Source organism: Watersipora subatra, chromosome 2, assembly GCF_963576615.1.
Source record: "Watersipora subatra chromosome 2, tzWatSuba1.1, whole genome shotgun sequence".
Classification (NCBI taxonomy): Eukaryota; Metazoa; Bryozoa; class Gymnolaemata; order Cheilostomatida; family Watersiporidae; genus Watersipora; species Watersipora subatra.
The window spans coordinates 13,573,131-13,601,004 of record NC_088709.1 but is presented as its reverse complement, the minus strand read 5'-3'; the positions used below and the strand labels follow the sequence as shown (position 1 = coordinate 13,601,004).

Below are 27,874 nucleotides of genomic sequence, written 5' to 3'. Positions count from 1 at the left end.
AGATTAATTTACATCGGCACAGACTGAAAACTGTCATCATAGAAAAACACAGAGCTTGAATTGCTAGAAACAAAATTGTCCTACTCTGTGATATATGACAACTCGAAATTATACAAAAAACAAAACACCTGTTGTTTACTGACTTACGCTGTCAAAAAAAACTTAGTGAGATACATTCTAAGTTATACCTATGGAAAGCAAACAGGCCAAGGGACAAAACTAACGAATGAACAGAAGTACGAAAAGGCTTTTGGGCCTTTTGTATTTAGAAATATCTTTCCTAAGTCGAAGCAGAATTTCCACCAAAAGATGTTTCGTAACTTGAAAATTTTGTATGTAGAGGTTCCACTTGACTCATAAATTCTGCAGACCACACACGCCTACCACATCTACACAAACATGTTCGGCTTATCCAGGCACAACATTTGTGCGTTTGTCATGAAGGAAAATATGCTGTACATGATTGGGTTAGAGGAACAAAACCGGCATAAATGCTCTTTCAAAGGTGTTGTGAATTAATTTACAAGGTCAATCAAATGCATAACAGTAAAGCCGCAAGTTGTGGTCCTTACCAACCGGTAGACAACCCAAAACAGAAACAAAAAAAGACTCACCACTAGCTTCAGCATCAACTATCTCTCGAATGCTCCGAGTGCCATATGGAAATTTGACATAAAAGTGTGAAGGTGAGACAGTAGCGGTTCGCTCTACCACATAGAACACATTCTCCTTGGGCAGAGTCACAGTTATATCAGATGAGAACACCTCTTTTGTGTCTTCAGTCACTGCTCCTGAATGATATAAAGGAGTATAGCATGCTAACACACTCACTGCCAGCTGCATGTTTATATGCCAATTTCAATATACCCTTTATGACCAATGGGATCTTTGTGGGATTACTTATAATTACAATAAAATTAATATGTTGTACATGCTCAACTGCAGATTTATCATAGCATAAAATTAAAAATTTTGCTTTGAATAATTATGTTGTTTATAATTTTAATATTTTGCTATTAATATTAATAGAAAATATTTACCCATTAATATTTTATAGACACAATAATGGTGACAATAAGAAGTCAACATGTTCTGAGATCTGTCATATGTTAATAGTGTTATATGTTAATAATGTTATATGTTAATAGTGTTATATGTTAATAGTGTTATATGGTAATAGTGTCATATGTTAATAGTGTCATATGTTAATAGTGTTATATGTTAATTGTGTTATATGTTAATAGTGTCATATGTTAATAGTGTTATATGTTAATAGTGTCATATGGTAATAGTGTCATATGTTAATAGTGTTATATGTTAACTGTGTTATATGTTAATAGTGTCATATGTTAATAGTGTTATATGTTAATAGTGTCATATGGTAATATTGTCATATGTTAATAGTGTTATATGTTAATTGTGTTATATGTCAATAGTGTCATATGGTAATAGTGTCATATGTTAATAGTGTTATATGTTAATTGTGTTATATGTTAATAGTGTCATATGTTAATAGTGTTATATGTTAATAGTGTCATATGGTAATATTGTCATATGTTAATAGTGTTATATGTTAATTGTGTTATATGTCAATAGTGTCATATGGTAATAGTGTCATATGTTAATAGTGTTATATGTTAATAGTGTCATAAGTTAAGAGTGTTATATGTTTTAGAGATACAATATAAAATTCACATTTAAACACCACAAAACGCTATCAATACTCTACACATGGTAACATAAACTTGTAACTGTTTTTATAAAGCTGTAAACATCGTGCATTTTCAAATTTGTCATCCAATCACTTTTTGTATTGATTATTAAAAACAAAAAAATTCAAATTTTGTAGATTTCATTATATAAGATGAAATCATAAATCAATAAACATTAGCACTAAAGCTTGCATGTCAAGGTATGACTGTATATCCTTTATCTTATGGAGAGGAGAGCAGCTGAGACCCTCTCAACTGCAAGTACATGTAGTTTTCTCTTTTAAGGACCTACTTAGACTAACATATTTGACACCAATTCATTTTGTAACTGCGCTGGATTGGATTTTAGATGAGCATTAATGCCTCATAAATATGTAAGGCCTTCACATGATTTCCAAGCATTTAACAGCAGCCACGTACCCCATATGTGACATGAATGTTTTTTGTTGTTGTATATAATGGCAAGCATTGAAATTACTATAGCATGTGGTCCAAATTGGGTTGCAGATTATATCGCACCTGATAAACACGAAGGCTCTTCCAATGAGAAGTCATTCGCACAATATAGTCGCTAAGCAACAAATACAACAGTAACAAGTAGGTGCAGCTAGTCAATTGCCTTATAGTAAATGGTGCCATCATCCTCCGCAACTACCAATTATTCAATAAGATGTAAATAATAGAAGTCAAACCTTCTCTCTCCACAGTATGTTCATAGGGACAGCGTTCTCCTCGTGTGCAGTAACCTTTCTTTACGTATTGCCTGCAAGGAGCTCTTGAAGGCTCAATTGACTCTGCAAGAAACAAAGAAAAGATTTTACAAGTGAAATAACCTATATCACTTCTAACTAGACCCTGGTTAGTTATAGTACTCTAAACACTTTCTGCTAGTACTAGATATACTCTCTGCTAGTACTCTAAACACTCTCTGTTAGTACTAGATATACTCTCTGCTAGTACTAGATATACTCTCTGCTAGTACTAGATATACTCTCAGCTAGTACTAGATATACTCTCAGCTAGTACTAGATATACTCTCTGTTAGTATTAGATATACTCTCCGCTAGTACTAGATATACTCTCTGCTAGTACTAGATATACTCTGTGCTAGTACTAGATATATTCTCTGCTAGTACTAGACACATTCTCTGCTAGTACTAGATATACTCTCAGCTAGTACTAGATATACTCTCTGCTAGCACTAGATATACTCTCAGTTAGTACTAGATATACTCGCTGCTAGTACAAGCTGCTCTGCTAGTAACATAAATATATAAACATTATGTTAATATGCTAAATGTTCGCTAAGAATTGTGATTAATGACAGATATTTACTGTATCCTGTGAGAATAACTTCAGCGTCATCCGGGTTTAAACTGAACATGTTACTGTGAGAGAAGAAGTCATCTGACATTGGGTTCCATTCATCAATCTCATCAACTCGTGAATGTGATACCATCTCGTGTTCAGCTTCAGCCTGAGCTGGGTTATCTGGCTGTGACAAGTCATCCTGTGTTCTCTCATCAAGCAGAGCTGAGTTTTCTAAAGATTAATAAGAGATATTTGGGCATATAGTGACAGATGCATCTGTCACTTATCAAAAAGATATGAAAACTACAACATATAGTCAAACCTCGACTTTCAATCACCTCTTTATATGAATTTTTTAATGTATGACATAAAGTTTGAGCAAATGCTTGTTCTGACATTGATAATAATTTTTAATTTTAGAACGTCCAAAATTTCTCTTAATTTGGTTCCTATTTGTAATGTAAGTTTTTAGATTTGATTTTCTGTATATAGAATTTGTAGATATATAATTTTTTCATTTTAATTCAACGTGCAATTACTTGAAGTATTCATCATTGTTGTTTCCTTTGTAATAAACTAAGCAAAAAATACGATATTTTTATAAGAATAATTGCTCTAGCATATATAATGAGTTCGACAGACGAAGTCAATATATAGAAAAACTACCTTCATATGTTAGGGTGTAACTGTACACTTACCACAACAATACTGCTATGTTATCAACTATAATAATGTGGAACCTGGTGAATGAGTGTTGGAGACTAAATCAGAGAAATTTACCAATTACAGAACTTTCTCCCTGCAAATATAGTGAGCGGACGACTCCTTGATTGACCAGCTCCTCATTCACATACAACTCCTTATCTGTTGTTTGAAGAAGAACCTGTTGACAGATGTACACGTAATAACTAGACTGTAAGAATAATCTTTGGGGAGGTGACTACACTGTGAAAACAGCCAGGCTCTATATGTACATATGGTGATTATACAGCAAAGATAACTTTAACAGAAATTGACAAAATTATTAACCGACTGTAAGGATAACTTTGTAAGTTGGCAATCCAGTCCCAGGTCTCTGGTAAGAGACTTGGGACTTGATTGTCACCCAGATCTCTGGTAGGAGACCCGGGAGTTTGTACAGATTTCTGCGGGTTACCTGCATTACGTTACGACACAATGTCACTAAAGCTTGCTCTCACAGCTCTTATTGGTAAGTTTGGCTATTCGGATATTAGCTTGCTCAAATTATCCATTGACAATGTGCAAGGCTAATAATAAGTAGCAGGCAACTGCATTACTTGCCACTTTTTATAAGCTGATTTTTAATACTCGTGCAATGCTGGGAATTCTGCTCGTAGATATATATACATAGATATATACTTACATGTATATACATATACGTAGATGTATATACACAGATTTACATACATCGATATTTATAATATACTTATATGTATATACATAGATGTATATACATAGATATACATTCGTAGATGTACGTATACGAAGATATATATATATACGTAAATGTAAATATGTGCATGTATATATGTATATGTACATGTATAGATGTACATGTATATATGTACACGTACATGTATATATTGTGTGACTAAATTGAGCGAATAACTTATTTCAATATCACAAAAACAGTAAATACAGTATTGGCATTTTCAATTCACACAAAAAGATGAAAACAGTACTAATGCTAAAAGCACTGTATGAAACAAGCAAAAACGCTTTACCTACAGAATTTGAATGCACTCCCATAAAGGGTACACTGAGAGAATCAACTCCATATTTCCTTTTGATCCAAATAAATAAAAAACCAAGATATAGGCAAGCAAACCTGAAGCGTTTCATTATGCATTTTCGTCCTTGGATTGGCAATGTATATTTTGCAAGCCCCACCCTCTTGAATCAGTGACTTGAAGGCTGCCACAGCCTCCTTATCCCAACCTCCGGAATATTCCGCCTTGCAACCCTCCAGAGGGTAGACATCTATGAGTGAGCAGTGCCAGGCTAAAGGAGGCATGTTTCCAAACTGCGGCATAAGAGGAAAGATTGCGTCATCAGATACCCACTCGCTGCTGCCTGTCAATGAGAGTATTTCAGATTGAAGCTAATGAGTAACGAAAGATACATGATCAGCAAAGAAACAAATCCTTGCACTATTACAATTACCGTAAAACCTCTGTTTGAATGCCATGGCGCTGTATTTTTTAACCCTTCCCTTATAGTAGTGTTCTATTAAAGGTGGCATTCAAATAGAGGGTGGTGATTTATTTTTCAAGTAGCTGGTCAGAATTTTAGGAAGATAAATTTAGTCCTTTTACGGATGAAGGAATGCTAAAGTTGCCTACATTTTGCAATCTCCTTCTGGCAGAGTAATATTAATGTTGTTGACCTCAGCATTCTTGCTAAACTGTTTTTCATATATAAGTCAAAGTATCAGACAGAGTTAAACAAGGAACTACTTGGAGTAAAACATTTTAGCTAGATACAGTTAGGAATTATTTCAATGGTGTTGCTTTCAAAGTTTTATGAAAAAACCATAAAGCTTTGAAGTTAGAAAATGGACTTCGATACACAGTAATAATGGCTGCTATTACATCATATGGCGTTCCTAAAGAGTATTTTCGTCGTTCATCAAAAGGTGTTGAGGTTTCATATCAGGTTGTAAACCACCTTATGGACGAATCTGAAAACAATAGATCGGATTTAAACCTTAGTGACTTCGAATCAGAATGTAGTTCTGATGATTGTGACGATCGATCTTCTCAGGCACACCGTAACTAAAACCATGGCAAGTGGCAATCTGATAGAAATAGCGTTCAAATAAATTTGCCGCACAAATAGAGGTTTTACGGTAATGTATAAAAACTGCGTAGTAGCCGCACCATAGTCAATGAAGAAAACTTTCACAGACTTGTGTTTCTTTTGGACAACCAGATCATTGATGAGAATATCCTTTGCGTCCTTAAAATCAAGCACCTCTGCTCGGTAGTAGGCATTGAACTGATCCGATTGCGCAACACAGTAGTCCCCGACCTGCAACATATAACACACACAATTATGAATGACACTAAAATACACTAACACAAGGTCAGACAATCCTCGACATGATGTCAACAAGCATTGCAAGTGGTTAATAGTTGGAAAAATGACAGGCGATAAAAAACAAGCAAAGAATATTATGGCCAATCAAGGTGATATGTCCATAAAGCAAAGTGCACACGAGCTGTATTAGTAAAGGTGTGACGAGTATAAAGGGTTACCATCTGAGTACACAGCACATGAAGCAATCGTCACGAATCTCCTGCCTTCAATATATTAAAAAAAAAGACTATAGTTACTTCAGTGCCAGTGAATAGTGCAGGAGTACATTCAGACTTTTGTTGCCCAGAAACACAGGAAATATTGAGCTAGTGATAAAAAAGTGATGAGCGAAACTACCTAACAATGGCTGCTACTGGAGCATCGCCTCTTTTTCCCTGTACAGAGATGTCTATATAATATTGTGCTTCATCAAGTTCACTAGACTAAGTTATTCAGATTTTATTGGACAACACTAAAGTGTAGAAGAAAAGACAATTTATTTAATATTCAAAATAATGCTTGTAAAATTATTTGTGAACTAAAAAAAGAATTTTTTTAACAGCTTCTATAAATCTACATTAATCAGGATTGGTAAAAAGCAATTATGTGACCAGATCTCTTAAGCGACAGTCAGGGAAAAATGGCATGCTAGATGATAATGAGAAAAGGGGAAAATATGAGCTGGCTGGTAAGAAAAATAGCAATTTTAGAATGAATAGAAACAGCAGGCAACTAGCAACAATAAAAAATCGACAAGCAAAGAAACTTAGAGCAATGAAAGGTATTAGTTTAAGAAGAGAAAAAGCCTAGACGGTGAAAGTTAAGCAAAATGACAGAAATTGGAGGTAAAAAGCATGATGACCGCCGCTGAAGGTGATAGGAGTGAAAAGTGACAAGGATGGCAAGTGACAAAGATGGCAGGTGACAAGATAATACAGTTGTTGTTAAAACAACCATTTGAGGATGCAAGAAACGATGCAATTTCACCTGAGCCTTGTAGTCGGCCACGATAGATCTTAGCATGGTATTATACACCCTCTTATAGTAATCATCAAGTTCATCGAGCTTATTAAAATGGTCAGCTGCTTCCGTGTTGCACAGATTGACGTAGAAGTCAGTGGGAGTATTTATATAGGACATGATCACTGGCTTTGGCTCATTTGTTTGCGTTATTTCTAATACTTGTTCTGGAACTAGGGTCTAGAAAAAGGCAAATGCATAATATTTAAGAGTACCAATACTATCCAAGCGAATATAGGCAGCAAAGAAGCCAATGAAAAACCAAGCAATTAAGTTTCCCACCCAGTAGTTGTTACAGCTGAAATCACACATTCGACTACAACTCAGTTCTCCTACATTCCTACGTAGATTTGATAAACTATGGCAGCAGAAATGCAGAAAGTACCCGTTACAATTTTGAAGCTTAGATATTGATATCATAGTACAGGCCAATCACGATTTCTGAAGCTTCAGATTTCAAACAAATTGGCGCTCAAAAAAAGATTTGACGTTTTTTATGTTCGACGCCCAACAAAAATTCAAAACTCAAGCATCTTAGAAATGAACCGAAGAAATCCGACGACAAGGCTTGGTTCCTAGCTGGCACACACTATCTCTTTCTCTTTAGTATTCAATTGCTAACTACAATCATACCATTTATTGTTGCTTACGAACTACTCACAGTATGTTGTGTTTTATGTAATGTGTTAAAGCCTTCTTTTACTTTTATAATTTCTTAGATTAACACAATCTACACATTTTTGTTTCACACCAGACTCGGAAAAACAAGACTGGAGTACCAGCTGATACAGACACAGCAATATATTTTTTAGCCTAGCCTACTCTATTAATTTATGATAATTTCAGTGTACATTATATATTATCTGCTCTCTTAATAACCAGTTTCTGGTGTAAAATAATGTCAAAGTGCTTTAAAAGTTGTGTTATATAGTCCCGGAACTAATAAAATTATTTAGACTATTTGCATTGGAAAACTGAGTACGAAATTTGAACAGATTGCTTCTTGAACAGCCTTTTTGGATGAACTATAGTCAAAAGCCAAAGTGAAACTTTTTTTTCACCTTGGCTTGTAACTTGAAGAAAGGTGGTGTTATGAAGCTATCTACATTATACCAAAACGTTTGTTCTCTCGCGAAAGATTAACAGTAAAGCTGTTTGATGAAGTCAAATTGAACACAATTATCAATACCTTGAAAAGGTTCACCCAAGCAAGGTGTGCCAGATCATTTAAGCCACACAGCACCCAGTGTGGCATACATGTAACAACAGTTTATAGAGTCGCCCTACCATGAATACTCGTTTCAGTAGAAAACTTCTATTTAGGCCAGAAACAGTAATATTTTAGCTATATAATGATACCAAATCTGATTGGTTTACAACAAGTCATGTGACCCGTGGCCATTTTTATTTACTTCCTTCCAAATTTGAAGCAACCTGTTAGGCACACCAGAACCATCAACCTTGAAACATCATAATAGGTAGTGCAACCCCAGTGCAACGAAGTAGTAATGTAAAAATGTAAATTTTTTTATATAATAAAATATTGGTGAAAACTGATGTAAATCGAAATGAAACGATGATTTGAATATTTTAATTTTCACAGTATGGATATTGTGGCATTCAAAATTTTAAAAAGCAAAAACACTTTTGTCTCTGTGGGAAGTTTAAAAAAACATCCACAAATAAACCCTAAAATAATGACTCACCGTTCCACTGCAGTTTGGAGGAAAAAGCAAGCATTGAGGGCTGCCCTGTCCAGACATAATCGGACTGCAAATACCTGGTGAGTCATCAGCATTGGAATCGTCTCTATTCTCTTGTTGGTCATCAGAAATATTCTGATTAGCCAAAGATGTTACAGTGTCAGCAGGTTGCAGGATGACAGCTGGTGACGGCAATACCGTCTCTACATCAGAGACCACAGCGCTCACATCATGAAGTGAGTCGCTGTGAGAAGGATCTTCTTTGGCTTCCAAAGAATTTACTGAAACTGCAAGTGGAGCTGAACAAGTGGTTTGGATCTTGGCAGCAAGCGCATCTGCTGAATTTGCCATCCCTATATTTTCTGCAGAGTCACCTGACAATGAGTTTGAAACGCATGATTTACCCTCTGTTACTGGCCTTTGAGAAGATGGCATGCTTGCAGGACACAATTCCTCAAATGAAATGTTCACCGTGATAGGATATTTAGATGGCACGTCCTCTTTGATTGGACAGTTAGACGACAAGCCCTCTTTGATTGGAAAATTCTGTGACTCATTCTTAGTGACCGTGCAGCCAAATGACAGATGATCTTTACCCACATGACTGAAAGAATTATTGGTAGTTGAACAGTCAGCTGGTGGAGTTTTTGTTTTTGGAACAGTAGATGTTGCATCCATTGGTGTTGGAGGATAAGATCGCAAGTCTACCATTAACTGCCCTCTGACCTTCTCAGAAACGGCTGACTCTTCAACAGGTTTGAGTCCATCACCCGATGAACTTTCCAAACTAGATGATTTTGTAGTCTGACTGCGTAGTTTGACAGGCGAAGAAGATTTGATAACCAAATCTCTTTCAATTTTCTCTGCAGACGCAATACTAAAAAAGCAAAAATATTGTAAATTCTCATGTATGAGTCGCACCTGTAAAGTTAAAATTCTGTTTAACAGTTTGGGGTAAGGCCTAAGCACCCAGGCTAAAATTATACCAGCAAACTTCTCACTATATTCGGGTCAAGGTTCTGTCACGTGAGAAACCTAAAGTTATATACAGTCAAACATGGATAACTCGCCCACGGATAGCTCGAACACATGGTTAATTCGAACGGTTTCTTTGGTCCGTTCCCACGTAATGGTCCGTTCCCACGTAATGATAAATTGCTATAGATAACTCGAACTCAACACTGTTAACTCGAACTGTTTTTTGCCCAATGGCTACCAAAACGGTTGTTATCGCTTTAGAAAATCACTTTATTCCAAGCCATAGAGGTAAACCTCATCTTTCCGTAATTCATAAGCGTTGTTATTACCACTATCGGCAAAATATTTTTGTCAACGACTTTTCTAAAGGTTTGGTGAAATTTGATTTATACCAAACATCCGCTTAGCTATCGCCCTTCGGAAGCAAGGAAAGTGGTATTCGTTAAGAGCAACACTCCGAGGCAGTTCAATTAGAAGTTTTACGAGGTTTTACGGTACATTGTATATCACTATCACTCACGCTTTTTGAATGGATACTTATTGAACATACATGTATTCTGTGTTTAGGTCAAACGATGAATAGTTTTCCGACGTTGATTCCGTGTTGAATCAACGTCGGAATGTTGAATGTTCAAAACGTCTGAAAAATTGTTGTAATTAAACGTATACGTTGTCTTAGCTAAAAAAAACTATTCATCGTTTGACCTAAACACAGAATACGTGTGTACATTCAATAAGTATCCATTCAAAAAGAGAGAATGATATACAATGTACCGTAAAACCTCGTAAAACTTCTAATTGAACTGACTCGGAGTGTTGCTCTTAACGAATCCCAGGTAAAGTAAGGTAATCTTTGCATAAACTTCAAGAAAAATCGGTAAAATTGATCGTGAGTAAAACGCTCAAAAGAAAAAGATGTCTTTTCTTTTGAGCATTTCAACAACGATCAAGTTATGCCAATGTCAATCTAAAAAACGTCCTGGCAATAACATCACCTCAAACAACAAACCAATCTCATGTGATAGAAAAATCTCTATACTTTTTAATAAAAACGTTTTAAACTTTACGTTAGAAGCATTTAATTTGAAACAAGCCATTTGTGCTTTTGATTTATATTATAGTTTGTATATGTACATGTATCTACTAATAAATAAGTAAATACATGGACTTGTGACAGTGCTCTGATAACTTGAATGCTCTGATAATTCGAACACTTTCGGTTGGTCCCGTGAAGTTCGAGTTATCCATGTTTGACTGTTTATTGAAAAGATATAAATATAACTAAAGAACATATATAGAGAAAATATTTAAAAGAATTATATAAAATATCAATAAATTTAAATAAGATGTTTGATAATAATTATTAATACAATTTGAATTATCTGTGGAAATGTGCAAATGCTAAAAAATTATTTATTTAACAAAAGATAGTAGGAAATATCCAGTACTTGTACTAATGTAATGAGGTCATTAGTCGTTGTCACTGTCAAATCTGCAGCTTTGGATTCCATTCGTTGGGTTGCTTTCCATTAAAGCAATTGTGGCAGCATTTTGGTTGGTAGTTTTCAAAGCTACGTTCATAACTTTAAATTTAAACGCGGCGTCCTACTTTGCCCTTTTCGATAACACGCATTACAAAATGTGCTCGCTGATTTGGCACTTAATTACTGTAGAGTAATTTACTGAATGCGCAATGCATCTCCGCAAAAGATGACAACACTCATTGCTCAATTGCCACCTCATCAGCCAACGCCTGAATGTGACGATAGACAGCCGGTAGTCTTAGCGAATGACTCAAGTAGCTAGGTTGAATTAAATGTATTAAATGAATGGAAAAACGACAGAGCACAGCTTATACACGCTGTACCCTTGTTACTTAAAAAATAACCTTCCAAGTTTGGGTGTGGCTTATAAATGGTGGCATCTTATACATGAGAATTTACAGCATTTTTAAAACATTCACAAATAAAAAGTTACAAAGATATATATATGTAGGTCAAAAAAGCAGCAGCAAGAGCATTAATAAGTGAAAAATAATTTATTGTCTAAATTCATTTTTTTTAAACTTACATATAGGACAGTTAATAGAGAAGTTGTTCAGAAGATCTGTATCACAGATGAAACTACAAAGCTGTATCACAGATGAAACTACAAAGCTGAACCTCGAAAACGATGGAGATGGCTTCAGTCTAACAGTGTTTATGATTACCTGTTCTTAGATAACATAGCGCTGCCGTGTTCATTATCCCCACTCCCATTATTCATAGCAGTCAGCAAAGACTCTGCACCAGTCGCCCAGTCAGCCAGCTCCCTAACCATTTCATAACTGCTAAGAGCTTTTGCTTGCAAACTTTCCATATCTTTGCATTTTGCCTGAGACACAGGCTGAACATCTCCTTTGTCTGCAGATGCAACAGACTTTGGATGAATCTGCAAACCAAGACCATGCCTGATGATACAAGGGAGGGGCAGGGCAGCATCCTAGCCTTTCACAAGAGTTTCACTTTCATTTGTTGCCTACCACTTTCGATTGACACCAATTTATATGTTCTTAGACAGTATAACAACATTAAGCAGGAGACAGTAGATTATATTTAAAACAATGATTAATGAAAAAGTATGCGATAGTAACTGGACTAACTGCTAGTAATAATCATCTTTACTATAATAAGAGCTGTGTCCGACCAACTAAAGCCATGGTTGGAGCTTGGAAAAAGATTGTATTGTATGGGATTCAAACCCACTACTTTCAGCCTCACCACCTGGCAAGCTAACACCTGCGCCATGATTGTACCACACAGGAACAAAACTCGAACACTGTGCTTGACAGACAGGCACACAAGCATCTGCGTCACTCAACCAACCTGCAACATTTTGGAATAATTATGAGCATAGTTATTACACCTGAGAATCTCTCATGACAAACCGAACAGCACTGATTACATTAAATAGCCTCCTTTTATCACTTAGAGAAGCGTTAGAAAACATAGAGACTCCGTAGGCTCATGAAGCTATGCTGGTGCTAAAAATGTCTAACCAGTGAAGATGATAGGAACACATGCTAGAATTCCAAGCAAATAAAGATATCATCTACATCTGAGACAAATAAGACTATTCAAACATGACAACATCATTTTGTTGCAGTCATTTTTTTGAATTTGATGTTAAAACATCAAAATATAAAATTACAAATATACATCAAATCATTAATCATACAATATGCTGTTGACAAAAAAAGTGTTTACAGAATATAAGTATAATAAAAATAGAAATAAGTCTTTTTGTTGTGGTTAAAAGATAGTTTCTTTTAACCACAACAAAAAGACGGTTGTGGTTAAAAGAAACTGGTTTTCACATTCAGTAAAAATAATAGGTTATAGTATATTATCTATTAATATATATAATATATTATTATATATAGTATATTTCAAACACACTCGTTGTGAAGTAACATACATATCTGCATTATACTCATATTCACAAATGTTTAGTTATGAAAGTCTACATTCACATCTATTTATTGTGGTTCAAAAACACAGTTGCCAAGCTAATCAGTGAATAAAAACTGACATAGAGCACAGTCTATGAATAAGATAGACATATGACATGGCTAGTATAGTTCTCCTACACACACGCGGGCACACACACAGATGAGCGAGCACTAGTAGCATCACCGTCCCCATCCGCCCACAGGCGCTCTGCCAGCTTTATTTTTAAAACATTTGAAGCCAAGTCATATAAGCATTTATTGAATAATTTATCTGCAGTGCACAACATAGATCTTAGACCTTTATTATTTTTAAAGTACATGTATTGTATATTAAAAGCATTGCTTGTCTTTAATTTGGTACAGTAGCTGTGATCAATTAACATATTTTAAAAACCAACATCTTGAAAAACTTGATAAATTGCAACAGGAGCCGGAATTCAAAAAGTGTTCATGTGGTGAAACAACACCATGTGTCGTTTCACCACATGAACACTTTTTGTCAAAACCACACCGTGTGTTGTTTTGACAAAAATAAATCGACCGATAAAGAATTTGCCTCAACCAGCCTGACCTGACATCCTCCTGGGTTTTCTATATGTCTGAAATATTGTCAGAATATTAATTATATAGCTATGAGTAATCAACAATTGGTGATGACAAAAGCCTTTGACCAACTAAATGCACTGTTATACTTTTGCTCAACAGATGAGGCCATGTGTTAATCAAAAGAACCAGGAAACTACAGAAACGAAAAGCCTGAGCAAAACAGAAAAAAACACTTTCATTTGTTAACTGATTTAATAGGCTAAAGAGTTATCTTATCCTGAAACGTTTAAAAAGTTATCTTACCCTGACAGGTCTCATGAGCAGCTCTGATTAGCATTAGAGGCACTCAGAAATTTGTTGCGAGTAAAATTGTTTTGGTCCATACACAGACAATTGTTTGGGTGAAGCCCTCATTTGTAAGTAAATTTCAAACAAAAAGTGAAGAAAATAAATTGGAATTACAATTTAGTCAATTTTAGGACAAACTCTTTCATCCTATCACAGACACATAAGTTTTTCTGTGGCAAAAACCAACGTGTTCATTTAAGCAAAATGTACATACTGTACGTCAGGCGTGCATTGGCAGAGTTTTTTTTATATAGTGGCTATAACAACGGGGACATCGATTAACTCCTAATCGTACCAACTGCTAACTGACAGAATAGTGGAGTAGGCTGGCAACGTAAGGAAGTCAGTGATACCTTTTTGCTAGAAACTTCTTCCTTCTCCATTTTGTCTGAGAGCCGCTGACTCGCTGCTCGTAGCTGCTTCATAGTTTCAGCATTGATGGTACGTTTACTTTTTCCATGGCCAGGAATATCTACTGGTGTCAAGCTGCCATCTGTAAGCACCAGCTTAGAGGTCAATTACATGCCAATTACAACGATAGTCATACAATCATAGGATGGTTGCTATGATAGTCATACAATCATATGATGTATACAATGATAGTCATACAACGATATGATAATTAACATGATAGCCTTACAATCATATGATGATTACTATGATAGCCATACAATCATATGACGATTACAATGATAGTCATACAAACATATGATGATTACAATGATAGTCATACAATCATATGATGATTACAATGATAGTCATATAATCATATGACAATTACAATGATAGTCATACAAACATATAATGATTACAATGATAGTCATACAATCATATGATGATTACAATGATAGTCATACAATTATATGACAATTACAATGATAGTCATACAAACGTATGATGATTACAATGATAGTCATACAATCATATGATGATTATAATGATAGTCATACAACCATATGATGATTACAATGATAGTCATACAATCATATGATGATTACAATGATAGTCATACAATCATATGACAATTACAATGATAGTCATACAAACGTATGATGATTACAATGATAGTCATACAATCATATGATGATTACAATGATAGTCATGTGGTAGTACATAGTCATACAGTGAAATAAAAAAGCACAGCAGAAACATTTCACTTTTTTTTAACAATTGAAACATAAAAAAATTAAGCGCAGTAAAAATGATTTGTTGGTCAGTCCGAGTTGTACAAAACTCTAATTTTCTGATCAAAATCTGATTTGGTTGAGAAGGGAGTTGAGAATGGAAAAGTTTGAAAGCTTCAAAAGCTGAGGTACAACTGCAGTTGAGAAAATCAGAAGGCAGAGAGAAGTACTGCTGAGAAGCTACCAAACAGCAAACATGTTAATAAGAATGTTTTAGAAAAAGTTGAAGATGAATGATACTAACCATGATATGATCAAATGTTTAGCAATCACGAAATTCAATAAAGATACACATACCTTACACCTAACCGATTAGTAATAGCGGAAAAAGGCCTTTAGTGGCCTAGTAATGCCATATACAATACAGTCATGGCTCGACACGCGAGTTTAATTGTTAATTCTCTCGCATCTTAAAACAATATTTTCTATGTAAACTAACTAAATACAAATTAAGCTGCTCCCATCTTCTGAAAAAAACCTAAAACAATATTTTACGATGGAAATCAATCGTGTTTTAATGCTTAAATTCACTACCTACATTCAGAAAGTAATAAGTACCTATCTAGCGGTTATGATCTGCAATAAATGGTAACATTATTAGGTACATTATATGCAGGTCCTACCTTTGAGACAGCCATAGCGGCTGACAGCGGTGTGAGAAAGTCTTGACAGCAACACATTCGGTAGCCTAAACTTTTTTGATGCTAACATAAACTGTAAATTTAACTCAAATGAATCTAGCTTACTGAACACACACTTACAAAGAAGTTTTAATCTGAAGTTTTAACTTACCAGTAATTCCAATTTTATTGTTTTTATTAGTTTTTTCAGTTTGGCGCTTTTTGCCATCCCTTTTACCATCACTTTTAACCGACCTTATTAAAACTTTTACAAACTGATCGAAAAAGAAAGACCGACCGATGACGTTCTCGAAAGCGACCTCTCCCATACTGTACTCGGCTCTCCAAGCTACCTTATATCGTAAAGCAGAAATCGTCCGAAATTTTGCTATCTCAATTTTTTCGTATGCCTGTAAATAGTACGAATTCTCTAGCTTCCTCATATGTAAAAAAAGCATTTCACTGGTATATCGATGTCAAGTAACATAAGAATAATATAGAGATATAAAATACTGCATGAAATGTACAAACATCACCAGTTTCAGTTCCATAGAAACAACTAATCCGAAGCCTCCAATGTCAGTAGGGCCAGGCCAGAGACAACTAACCTGGAGCCCAGCGTTTAAAAGGTTTTTGTGTCTATTAGTCTAGCATTTGGTATATCCTTTTTGTCTTCAGGCATATGCTTATGACTTATGGTCATATTTCTTTCTGGTGTTTTATTATAGTTCTATCTTGCCATTTCCAGAGGTTCTATACTATTAAGAAAGGAATCATTCTGTGATATGTAAAACTATATTGTATTGTTTAACAAAGTTCACCATATTTTAAAGGTCAAACCATGACACTCACCTGCAGTCTGTTGTATCATACTTTGGGATGTCTCCTTTGTAGTAACTGTTATAGGGTCTTGGTTGAGATGACTAGCTGGTGCCATTACAGAGGCAGCCTTCTCCGTTGAGGAAGGCATCTCCGGAGAGACCATGGCGCTCCTACTTGCAAGAACCTCTGAAGATCCCACACTCATCTCTATTAGTAAGCAAAAATGCTAAAGTAGCACTTCCTCATACCAAGATAATCTAGTAATAATCCTCAATTCTTAGAAGTTTTAGTGGTGTAATTATAGACCAAGCATTGAGTTGAAGCAATTTGTGGGCATATACCGTAACACCTCTAATTAAATGCCATGGCACTCTATTTTTCAACCCTTTTTCTATAGTGGCGGTCAATTGGAGGCGGCGTTCAAATAGAGGCTGGTGTTATATTTTTCAAATAGCTCATCAGAATTTTGGGAAGATAAATTTAGCCCTTTTACGAGCGAAGCGAATGTTGCCTATATTTTGCCCTCTCCTTTCGGTGGAGTGACATTAACCCTTTTAAATCAATAAATCTGCTATAACTTAACTCCAACTTGTCGCAAATCTCTAAATAAATATGCATTGGGAAGCTGAAAAAGATCTCTATAAGTTGGTATCTATTGCTTGCAATTAATCTACAATGATCTTATAGCCAGCGTTGCAATTTGTTTAAACTTTAATTTTTTTATTTTATTCTAAATTTGAGGGCATATTTTTATTTTAAAATTATATTTAACGATGTTACATTTAAAGTCATTGTACTCATTGATATGTTTGCTACAGTTTGCAACCAAAACTGGCTTTTTATGTGCAATAGAAGGAGAGTTACGAAGGTCGATCCATTGTAAGGCGAGTTTAAAGAATCACTATAATGCTATCAAATAATATGCTATAAGCTCACAAATTTATAAGTTATACTTTACATTGTATAATAACAATCTATCGAATGCGATAAACACATATTCAAAGAAAAGTAACATAAACCACAATTATAGCACACACAGAAACAAAAATCAAAATTTTGGAAACAAAAATATTTGCACCCGTATGCTCAGCAGGTTGCGTTCTGATTGCTGCAAATGTATGGAATGATTTAATCTTCTTCTGGATGTTCAATAAATTCTACAGGGTCTTCTGACCTCAACTCTTTATGCAATGCCAAACTAGTCGATATTAGCAATCAAACTATTTTTTAACAAAGCAAAACTTGTACGCATTGCTATTTGAAAAGCTTCACAAAATGAATGCATTTGTAAAAATCAAAACAATGCCAAAGTAGTGATCAAATAGAGGTGGCGTTCAATTAAAGGGTGGCGCTATAATTTTAACCCTTCTCTTATAGGGGTGGTCGAATAGAGGTAGCGTTCAAATAAAGGTGGCATTCAACTAGAGGTTTTATCATAGCCGTGCCTGATATTTTTGTTACTGACAAGTCACTGCCAGATTATTGGTTGTCAGTAAATATGAGTTAAAATGAAACCTAAACCGTGCCAGCAAAGAATCATTCAATTTAAATATTAACATGAAAGGGCGCAAAACAGAAACACTTCAAAAGATCAATAAATACATATATTAAAGATTATTTCAATTTTGTAAAATGTTTTTTTAGCGGAAAAAATTAAGGGATTTGGAAGACAAAATATTTCGAGTACATTCTTTTTCGACAGTGCATTCTGTACAGTGTACTTCATACAGGATGCTCCATACAGTGTGTTCTGTACATGCCACTCCATATACCAGCCATTGGTACAGTCGGCAGTCTATAAATCATCCAATCTATACATTTATTATTCTGTACACCAATCATTTTAGCAAATGGCTACTCTATATGTACATTGTACACAGACATATACACCTGTCACAACTGCTACTCTGTACCCTGCTGTATAATCAATGTTCATAGCAAAAAAGCTTACCAGCCATTACTTTTTTCGCTATGTCTGTGTTACACCCACTCTTAACCTTCCGTTTCGCTCGGAGATAAATTCTATCCGCGGCTACGACCTCTGCTGGGGGAGGAGGCTCCTTTAAAGTTGGTTGTCTGCAAATAGACCAACAAATATTGACATGAATATTGGCTATCGAATCAAACCATATTTAAAATTTAATCAAGGTCGACATGTAAAAATACATAGACATCTGATAACTAATGAAAAACTACAGTTGATCGCATAACCAGAAACATACACAATCCTACAGATAAAACTAAAGTTAGAGTAATTCATTTTTCAGTAGCTCATTTTTCACGGTTTCAGTTTATGTTTGGAGTTTAAAATATTTGTTAAAAAATCAAAAATAAAATAAAATTACTAAAAAACATTAGAAAAACATTAAAATACATAAATATGCATATATAAAATACCTTTACAAACATGTGACTTACTTCTCACAACGAGCCCAATTAATCACAAGTACGAATATTCAGGCCAAACAAAGTCCGAACTCACCAGTATTCTCTGGCTAAAAATACTAGGACTGAAGTTGAAATATAAACTGAAACCCAATCAAGATAACTTCAATTTACTTCTTATATAGGAAATAAATACAATATGTTTAGAAAGTCGTTTAAGTGGTCTGGTGTTAAATTTTTTAATCATACATACGCTTTAAAACGAAATTTCGATTTCACAGATTTTCACTTATCGCGGGAAATGCCGGCCCCATTAACCACGAAAAGTGAGGATCACTGTCAGTAGACGAATAGGCAGCTACATACGCAGGCACATCAACCAGCTATGGACACCCAAAGCTCAAACATACGCAACCAAAGACATCGGTACCAGCGCACACATCTGTTATAAGCTACGTACTTCATATTGAAGTTGTATTGAGCCTTGGACAAGGAATCTTTTGGGGGAGATTTGAATGGGGCGCCTCTGAATACCTTTCTATTCTTCTTTATCAGCTCAGGCTGCACGCTGCTGTAAAACTCCCTCATACCTTTTGGCATCTTTAAATCTGTACAGTAATGATTTATATGCATAAATAAGCAAATAGAGAATATGTTATGGAAGTATATGACTATGCAGTTTAGCATGCCCTACTGTATAAATAAAAAGGGAATATGCTATGAAAGTATATGTCTGTGCAGTTTAACATGGCCTACTGTATAAATATAAAGGGAATATGCTATGGAAGTATATGACTATGCAGTTTAACATGGCCTACTGTATAAATATAAAGGGAATATGCTATGGAAGTCTATGTCTATGCAGTCCAGCATGGCCTACTGCATAAATATAAAAGGGAATATGCTATGGAAGTCTATGTCTATGCAGTTTAGCATGCCCTACTGTATAAATAAAAAGGGAATATGCTATGGAAGTATATGTCTGTGCAGTTTAACATGGCCTACTGTATAAATAAAAAGGGATAATGCTATGGAAGTATATGTCTATGCAGTTTAGCATGCCCTACTGTATAAATAAAAAGGGAATATGCCATGAAAGTATATGTCTATGCAGTCCAGCATTGCCTACTGGGTAAATATAAAGGGAATATCTCATGGAAGTCTATGTCTATGCAGTCCAACATGGCCTACTGTATAAATATAAAGGGAATATGCTATGGAAGTCTATGTCTATGCAGTCCAGCATGGCCTACTGCATAAATATAAAAGGAATATGCTATGGAAGTCTATGTCTATGCAGTCCAGCATGGCCTACTGTATAAATATAAAGGGAATATGCTATGAAAATCTATGTCTATGCAGTCCAGCATGGCCTACTGTATAAATATAAAGGGAATATCTTATGGAAGTCTATGTCTATGTAGTCCAGTAAGATCCTGGCATAAGTTGAGCAGTGTTAGATATTGTAATTAAATGCATTTCTAATCCACAATATGCATTCTCCAAACTACAATATACCACCTGTGTATTATACCCTACCACAGGTAAATTTCCACCTGCTACATCAACATTCTAACCTACCACATCTATATTCTAACCTTCTACAGCTATATTCTAATCTACCACATGTGTATTCCTACCTACCACATATATATTCCAACCTAACACATGTATATTCCAACCTACCATATGTATATTCCTACCTACCACATGTGTATTCCTACCTATCACATGTATATTCCAACCTACCACATGTACATTCCTACCTACCACATGTATATTCCTACCTATCACATGTATACTTTAACCTACCACATGTAATTCCCAAACCAATGCTTTTATAAGCCGCACTAGTTCATGCATATTCAAAACTACCACAGATCTATTTCGAGGTAACAAATATTTAATTAATGATGTGATATCCCAGTTTAGCATTAAATTTTTTCTAAAATTCTCAATAAAGGTCTTGCTCAAGAGGTTTGGCCCCACCATTATCACAATTTAATGACATATTGCCAGCTGTATACACGTTGCTATGACAAAACTTGCAGCGTACAAGGACTCACACTTTTGTTTGAAGTCTTCATTGGAAACGCGAATAGCGTGCCTAAGTCGTAACATGAAAGATGAGAGGTCTTTATTTTTAGAGCGAACAGTGGCTAAGAGAACAGGAATATCTGGTGCGCAGAGGAAAAATTTTGCTTTTAATGGATGGACTATGAGTCCCTCAAACCAGGATATCGCTGCATCGGAGTACTGATGAGCTGGCGAGGGAGGAGAGACCTACAGCAAAACATTGACATGGACAAATCAGAAAAACACTTTTAAGGAGCTAAGAGAGGATCAGGGTCCAAATCAAGCAAACTGTTGATGAATGTCAAAGATGGAAGACAACTCTCACAGCAGCGAGTGAGCAAAGGTGTGCTTGTGGTGGTATAGCTAGAAGCTCCTCATTGATATGCAGCAAGTTATTGAGAGGGGCCTCCTCTGTATTCCCAAAGTCGATGAAAAATACTTCTGCTACCTCTTCTGCATCTTTCCCTGTCAACAAACAAGCCGGATAAAAACACAATTTTAACGGATGTATAAATATTGCACCAATGTCTGTGAACACGTAAGAAAACTTTGAGAGGAAGAAACCTTTTGGTAGCAATGGCAGCACCTTTTAGCAGCAATTAAATTCAAATGAAGAAAATATAATACGGTAAACCCTTGCTACTTCTTGTTCAGCTTTCAAGACTTCAGTACTTTGAAAGGTAAAAAATATTTATTACAAATAGACGGAAATCATAAAAATAAAAAATCTAAAATAAATGAAATATATAAATCTCTCTCATACTCTGGCCCAGCGAGATCTTTCCGAGGGCATCATTGTGATGGCAGTCGCCACGTATCGCTGTCTTTCTGTTACATTTTAGGAAATGCAAAAATGCTAAATGTTCGGGACGCGGTTCATCTTATCTCTTAAACACTCTCAACATTCATCTTGTCTCTTAAACACCCTCAACCTTCATCTTATCTCTTAAACACTCTCAACCTTCATCTTATCTCTTAAACACTCTCAACCTTCATCTTGTCTCTTAAACACTCTCAACCTTCATCTTGTCTCTTAAACACTCTCAACCTTCATCTTATCTCTTAAACACTCTCAACCTTCATCTTGTCTCTTAAACACTCTAAACCTTCATCTTGTCTCTTAAACACCCTCAACCTTCATCTTATCTCTTAAACACTCTCAACCCTCATCTTGTCTCTTAAACACTCTCAACCTTCATCTTATCTCTTAAACACTCTCAACCTTCATCTTGTCTCTTAAACACTCTCAACCTTCATCTTGTCTCTTAAACACTCTCAACCTTCATCTTATCTCTTAAACACTCTCAACCTTCATCTTGTCTCTTAAACACTCTAAACCTTCATCTTGTCTCTTAAACACCCTCAACCTTCATCTTATCTCTTAAACACTCTCAACCCTCATCTTGTCTCTTAAACACTCTCAACCTTCATCTTATCTCTTAAACACCCTCAACCTTCATCTTGTCTCTTAAACACTCTCAACCTTCATCTTATCTCTTAAACACTCTCAACCCTCATCTTGTCTCTTAAACACTCTCAACCTTCATCTTGTCTCTTAAACACTCTCAACCCTCATCTTGTCTCTTAAACACTCTCAACCTTCATCTTGTCTCTTAAACACTCTCAACCTTCATCTTATCTCTTAAACACTCTCAACCTTCATCTTGTCTCTTAAACACCCTCAACCTTCATCTTATCTCTTAAACACCCTCAACCTTCATCTTATCTCTTAAACACTCTCAACCTTCATCTTGTCTCTTAAACACTCTCAACCTTCATCTTGTCTCTTAAACACCCTCAACCTTCATCTTGTCTCTTAAACACTCTCAACCTTCATCTTATCTCTTAAACACCCTCAACCTTCATCTTATCTCTTAAACACCCTCAACCTTCATCTTATCTCTTAAACACTCTCAACCTTCATCTTGTCTCTTAAACACTCTCAACCTTCATCTTATCTCTTAAACACCCTCAACCTTCATCTTATCTCTTAAACACTCTCAACCTTCATCTTGTCTCTTAAACACTCTCAACCTTCATCTTATCTCTTAAACACCCTCAACCTTCATCTTATCTCTTAAACACTCTCAACCTTCATCTTGTCTCTTAAACACTCTCAACCTTCATCTTGTCTCTTAAACACCCTCAACCTTCATCTTATCTCTTAAACACTCTCAACCTTCATCTTGTCTCTTAAACACTCTCAACCTTCATCTTATCTCTTAAACACTCTCAACCCTCATCTTGTCTCTTAAACACTCGCAACCCTCATCTTGTCTCTTAAACACCCTCAACCTTCATCTTGTCTCTTAAACACTCTCAACCTTCATCTTGTCTCTTAAACACCCTCAACCTTCATCTTGTCTCTTAAACACTCTCAACCTTCATCTTGTCTCTTAAACACCCTCAACCTTCATCTTGTCTCTTAAACACCCTCAACCTTCATCTTGTCTCTTAAACACTCTCAACCTTCATCTTGTCTCTTAAACACCCTCAACCTTCATCTTGTCTCTTAAACACTCTCAACCTTCATCTTGTCTCTTAAACACTCTCAACCTTCATCTTGTCTCTTAAACACTCTCAACCTTCATCTTGTCTCTTAAACACTCTCAACCTTCATCTTGTCTCTTAAACACTCTCAACCTTCATCTTGTCTCTTAAACACCCTCAACCTTCATCTTATCTCTTAAACACCCTCAACCTTCATCTTATCTCTTAAACACTCTCAACCTTCATCTTGTCTCTTAAACACCCTCAACCTTCATCTTATCTCTTAAACACCCTCAACCTTCATCTTATCTCTTAAACACTCTCAACCTTCATCTTGTCTCTTAAACACCCTCAACCTTCATCTTATCTCTTAAACACCCTCAACCTTCATCTTATCTCTTAAACACTCTCAACCTTCATCTTGTCTCTTAAACACCCTCAACCTTCATCTTATCTCTTAAACACTCTCAACCTTTATCTTGTCTCTTAAACACTCTCAACCTTCATCTTGTCTCTTAAACACCCTCAACCTTCATCTTGTCTCTTAAACACTCTCAACCTTCATCTTGTCTCTTAAACACTCTCAACCTTCATCTTGTCTCTTAAACACCCTCAACCTTCATCTTGTCTCTTAAACACTCTCAACCTTCATCTTATCTCTTAAACACCCTCAACCTTCATCTTATCTCTTAAACACCCTCAACCTTCATCTTATCTCTTAAACACTCTCAACCTTCATCTTGTCTCTTAAACACTCTCAACCTTCATCTTGTCTCTTAAACACCCTCAACCTTCATCTTGTCTCTTAAACACTCTCAACCTTCATCTTGTCTCTTAAACACTCTCAACCTTCATCTTGTCTCTTAAACACCCTCAACCTTCATCTTGTCTCTTAAACACTCTCAACCTTCATCTTATCTCTTAAACACCCTCAACCTTCATCTTATCTCTTAAACACCCTCAACCTTTATCTTGTCTCTTAAACACTCTCAACCTTCATCTTGTCTCTTAAACACCCTCAACCTTCATCTTGTCTCTTAAACACTCTCAACCTTCATCTTGTCTCTTAAACACTCTCAACCTTCATCTTGTCTCTTAAACACCCTCAACCTTCATCTTGTCTCTTGAACACTCTCAACCTTCATCTTATCTCTTAAACACCCTCAACCTTCATCTTATCTCTTAAACACCCTCAACCTTCATCTTATCTCTTAAACACTCTCAACCTTCATCTTGTCTCTTAAACACTCTCAACCTTCATCTTGTCTCTTAAACACCCTCAACCTTCATCTTGTCTCTTAAACACTCTCAACCTTCATCTTATCTCTTAAACACCCTCAACCTTCATCTTATCTCTTAAACACCCTCAACCTTTATCTTGTCTCTTAAACACTCTCAACCTTCATCTTGTCTCTTAAACACCCTCAACCTTCATCTTGTCTCTTAAACACTCTCAACCTTCATCTTGTCTCTTAAACACTCTCAACCTTCATCTTGTCTCTTAAACACCCTCAACCTTCATCTTGTCTCTTGAACACTCTCAACCTTCATCTTATCTCTTAAACACCCTCAACCTTCATCTTATCTCTTAAACACCCTCAACCTTCATCTTATCTCTTAAACACTCTCAACCTTCATCTTGTCTCTTAAACACTCTCAACCTTCATCTTATCTCTTAAACACCCTCAACCTTCATCTTGTCTCTTAAACACTCTCAACCTTCATCTTGTCTCTTAAACACCCTCAACCTTCATCTTGTCTCTTGAACACTCTCAACCTTCATCTTATCTCTTAAACACCCTCAACCTTCATCTTATCTCTTAAACACCCTCAACCTTCATCTTATCTCTTAAACACTCTCAACCTTCATCTTGTCTCTTAAACACTCTCAACCTTCATCTTATCTCTTAAACACCCTCAACCTTCATCTTGTCTCTTAAACACTCTCAACCTTCATCTTATCTCTTAAACACTCTCAACCTTCATCTTGTCTCTTAAACACTCTCAACCTTCATCTTATCTCTTAAACACCCTCAACCTTCATCTTATCTCTTAAACACTCTCAACCTTCATCTTGTCTCTTAAACACTCTCAACCTTCATCTTGTCTCTTAAACACTCTCAACCTTCATCTTGTCTCTTAAACACCCTCAACCTTCATCTTATCTCTTAAACACCCTCAACCTCCATCTTATCTCTTAAACACTCTCAACCTTCATCTTGTCTCTTAAACACCCTCAACCTTCATCTTATCTCTTAAACACCCTCAACCTTCATCTTATCTCTTAAACACTCTCAACCTTCATCTTGTCTCTTAAACACCCTCAACCTTCATCTTATCTCTTAAACACCCTCAACCTTCATCTTATCTCTTAAACACTCTCAACCTTCATCTTGTCTCTTAAACACCCTCAACCTTCATCTTATCTCTTAAACACTCTCAACCTTTATCTTGTCTCTTAAACACTCTCAACCTTCATCTTATCTCTTAAACACTCTCAACCTTCATTTTGTGTTTGTTATCGCTGTACAGGGAAGCTACCATATATTGATTTTACAAGAGTTCAGGTCAGTTTAAGCACAACTCAAACAGGATGGAATCAAAAAGCAAGATGTGCTAACTTCATATAAAATTTTAACCACATTTTCACATTATCTAAATTCAAGTTTCATAATGTCGTATTTTGCTATAAATTCAATGTCGCGTTTAAGAGTTTAAAGATATGACCATTTAGGTAGAAGCCTATCAGTTTTTACGATAAGTTTTGTGACATTGGAGCTGTTTCATAGAAACAGCTCCAACGTCATATGATAGCATTAAGTCAACCTCATATTTCGCATTCAGCATAACTACAAGCTTCCTTAGTAACAGCCATACATTCCTTATCTCCAGATACACCTGTTATTAACTCAATCTACTAAGTAAGAGAGCTCATGAATGGCTATCTGTAAGATCTTCACCCAAGGTGACTCCCATATTTTGATCTTCTGCGATAAAATTACTCAGCAATGAAACTGTGGATTCACCGCATGGTGAGCTCACCAGTCTTAAAATTTTCATGGTCATCCTTTAAAATTTTCAAATACTTTCACAATTTTTGAGATTAAAAAATGTGAATTTGAAAAATAATAATTACAATATTCAAAAACTATAATCTCAGTTGAAACTTAGTGAGTGTTTTTTTCACACGTGTATGGTTACTACAAAGTCCAGGATGATCATACAGCTGCCATAATACCAAACCGTTTGGGCAAGTAAAACCAATGATGAATTCTGTTCTGTACAACGAATCCTTCATAATCTGAGCGAATGACTGGCACAACCATGTTTGTTTGTTTGTTTATTTTCATTTATAATATAACCACAAAAATAATATGAAGAGTGTTTCTAACAGTATAAAAAGACAAGAGAAATAGAAAAAAAAAATGTCACTCCAGGGAAGGTGATGATGAGGTCTCTGTGCGCAATAGCAAGGCTAATCAAGGCGCGGAACCTTAAAGTAGAGTCAGCAGAAGTATGTCTAGTTGGTTTAGTCGTCTGGTTGTCTGAGGTAGCGCTTCAGTTCATTTTTGAAAGAAATAGCATTTACAATTTTACGCAGTGTAACCGGTAGTAGATTCCATAGCAATGACTCTTGGTAATCCAAACAACATTGACCAACTTTTGATTTAAACAATGGTATTTTTAGGTTTATGTGTGTTTGACGAGTAGTTAAATGTGTTATCGTCCTGTTATTGTTCGTTTCGTAAAATGTGTTGTGTGCTTTTATCAGTACTTTATGATCAGTATGTTTAACCTCTGTACAGCTCTGCAACCATTTAGTACAAATAACTCACCTTCCGTTGATAGGCTTTCCACAACAGCTCTGTAGTAAAATTCGTCCTGATGAAACTTAGCTAGGACAATATCACCAACCATTGGTAGACGTGTGTAAGGTTTAAAGGAGTCATTGCTTAAGCCCATGCTATTAATAGAGAACAACGCAAAGGTTAAGGATCGATAAAAAAGGTATACCTCAAATGCTACACAATTTACAGCAATATAACAGCTATTGATACTTCTAATGACAGCAAATATTACAAAATATGGT

At 35.6% G+C, this 27,874-nt stretch overlaps 1 protein-coding gene across 1 annotated transcript in view; it reads right to left on the bottom strand.

The window, feature by feature from the left end:
- The window catches only part of LOC137387971 (uncharacterized), a 40,552-nt gene that overhangs the window by 8,122 nt on the left and 4,556 nt on the right, over positions 1-27,874 (bottom strand). Inside the window, exons 6-21 of the mRNA XM_068074487.1 lie at positions 27,621-27,748; positions 21,620-21,753; positions 21,285-21,501; positions 19,679-19,826; positions 18,785-18,909; positions 16,864-17,040; positions 14,561-14,700; positions 12,033-12,253; positions 8,849-9,722; positions 7,110-7,322; positions 5,924-6,074; positions 4,873-5,117; positions 3,804-3,906; positions 3,048-3,254; positions 2,405-2,506; positions 615-791 (exon numbers count right to left, since the gene is read on the bottom strand). Of these exons, the coding sequence (XP_067930588.1) occupies positions 615-791; positions 2,405-2,506; positions 3,048-3,254; positions 3,804-3,906; positions 4,873-5,117; positions 5,924-6,074; positions 7,110-7,322; positions 8,849-9,722; positions 12,033-12,253; positions 14,561-14,700; positions 16,864-17,040; positions 18,785-18,909; positions 19,679-19,826; positions 21,285-21,501; positions 21,620-21,753; positions 27,621-27,748 (3,362 nt within the window). The remainder of the gene's footprint in view (positions 1-614; positions 792-2,404; positions 2,507-3,047; positions 3,255-3,803; positions 3,907-4,872; positions 5,118-5,923; positions 6,075-7,109; positions 7,323-8,848; positions 9,723-12,032; positions 12,254-14,560; positions 14,701-16,863; positions 17,041-18,784; positions 18,910-19,678; positions 19,827-21,284; positions 21,502-21,619; positions 21,754-27,620; positions 27,749-27,874) is intronic.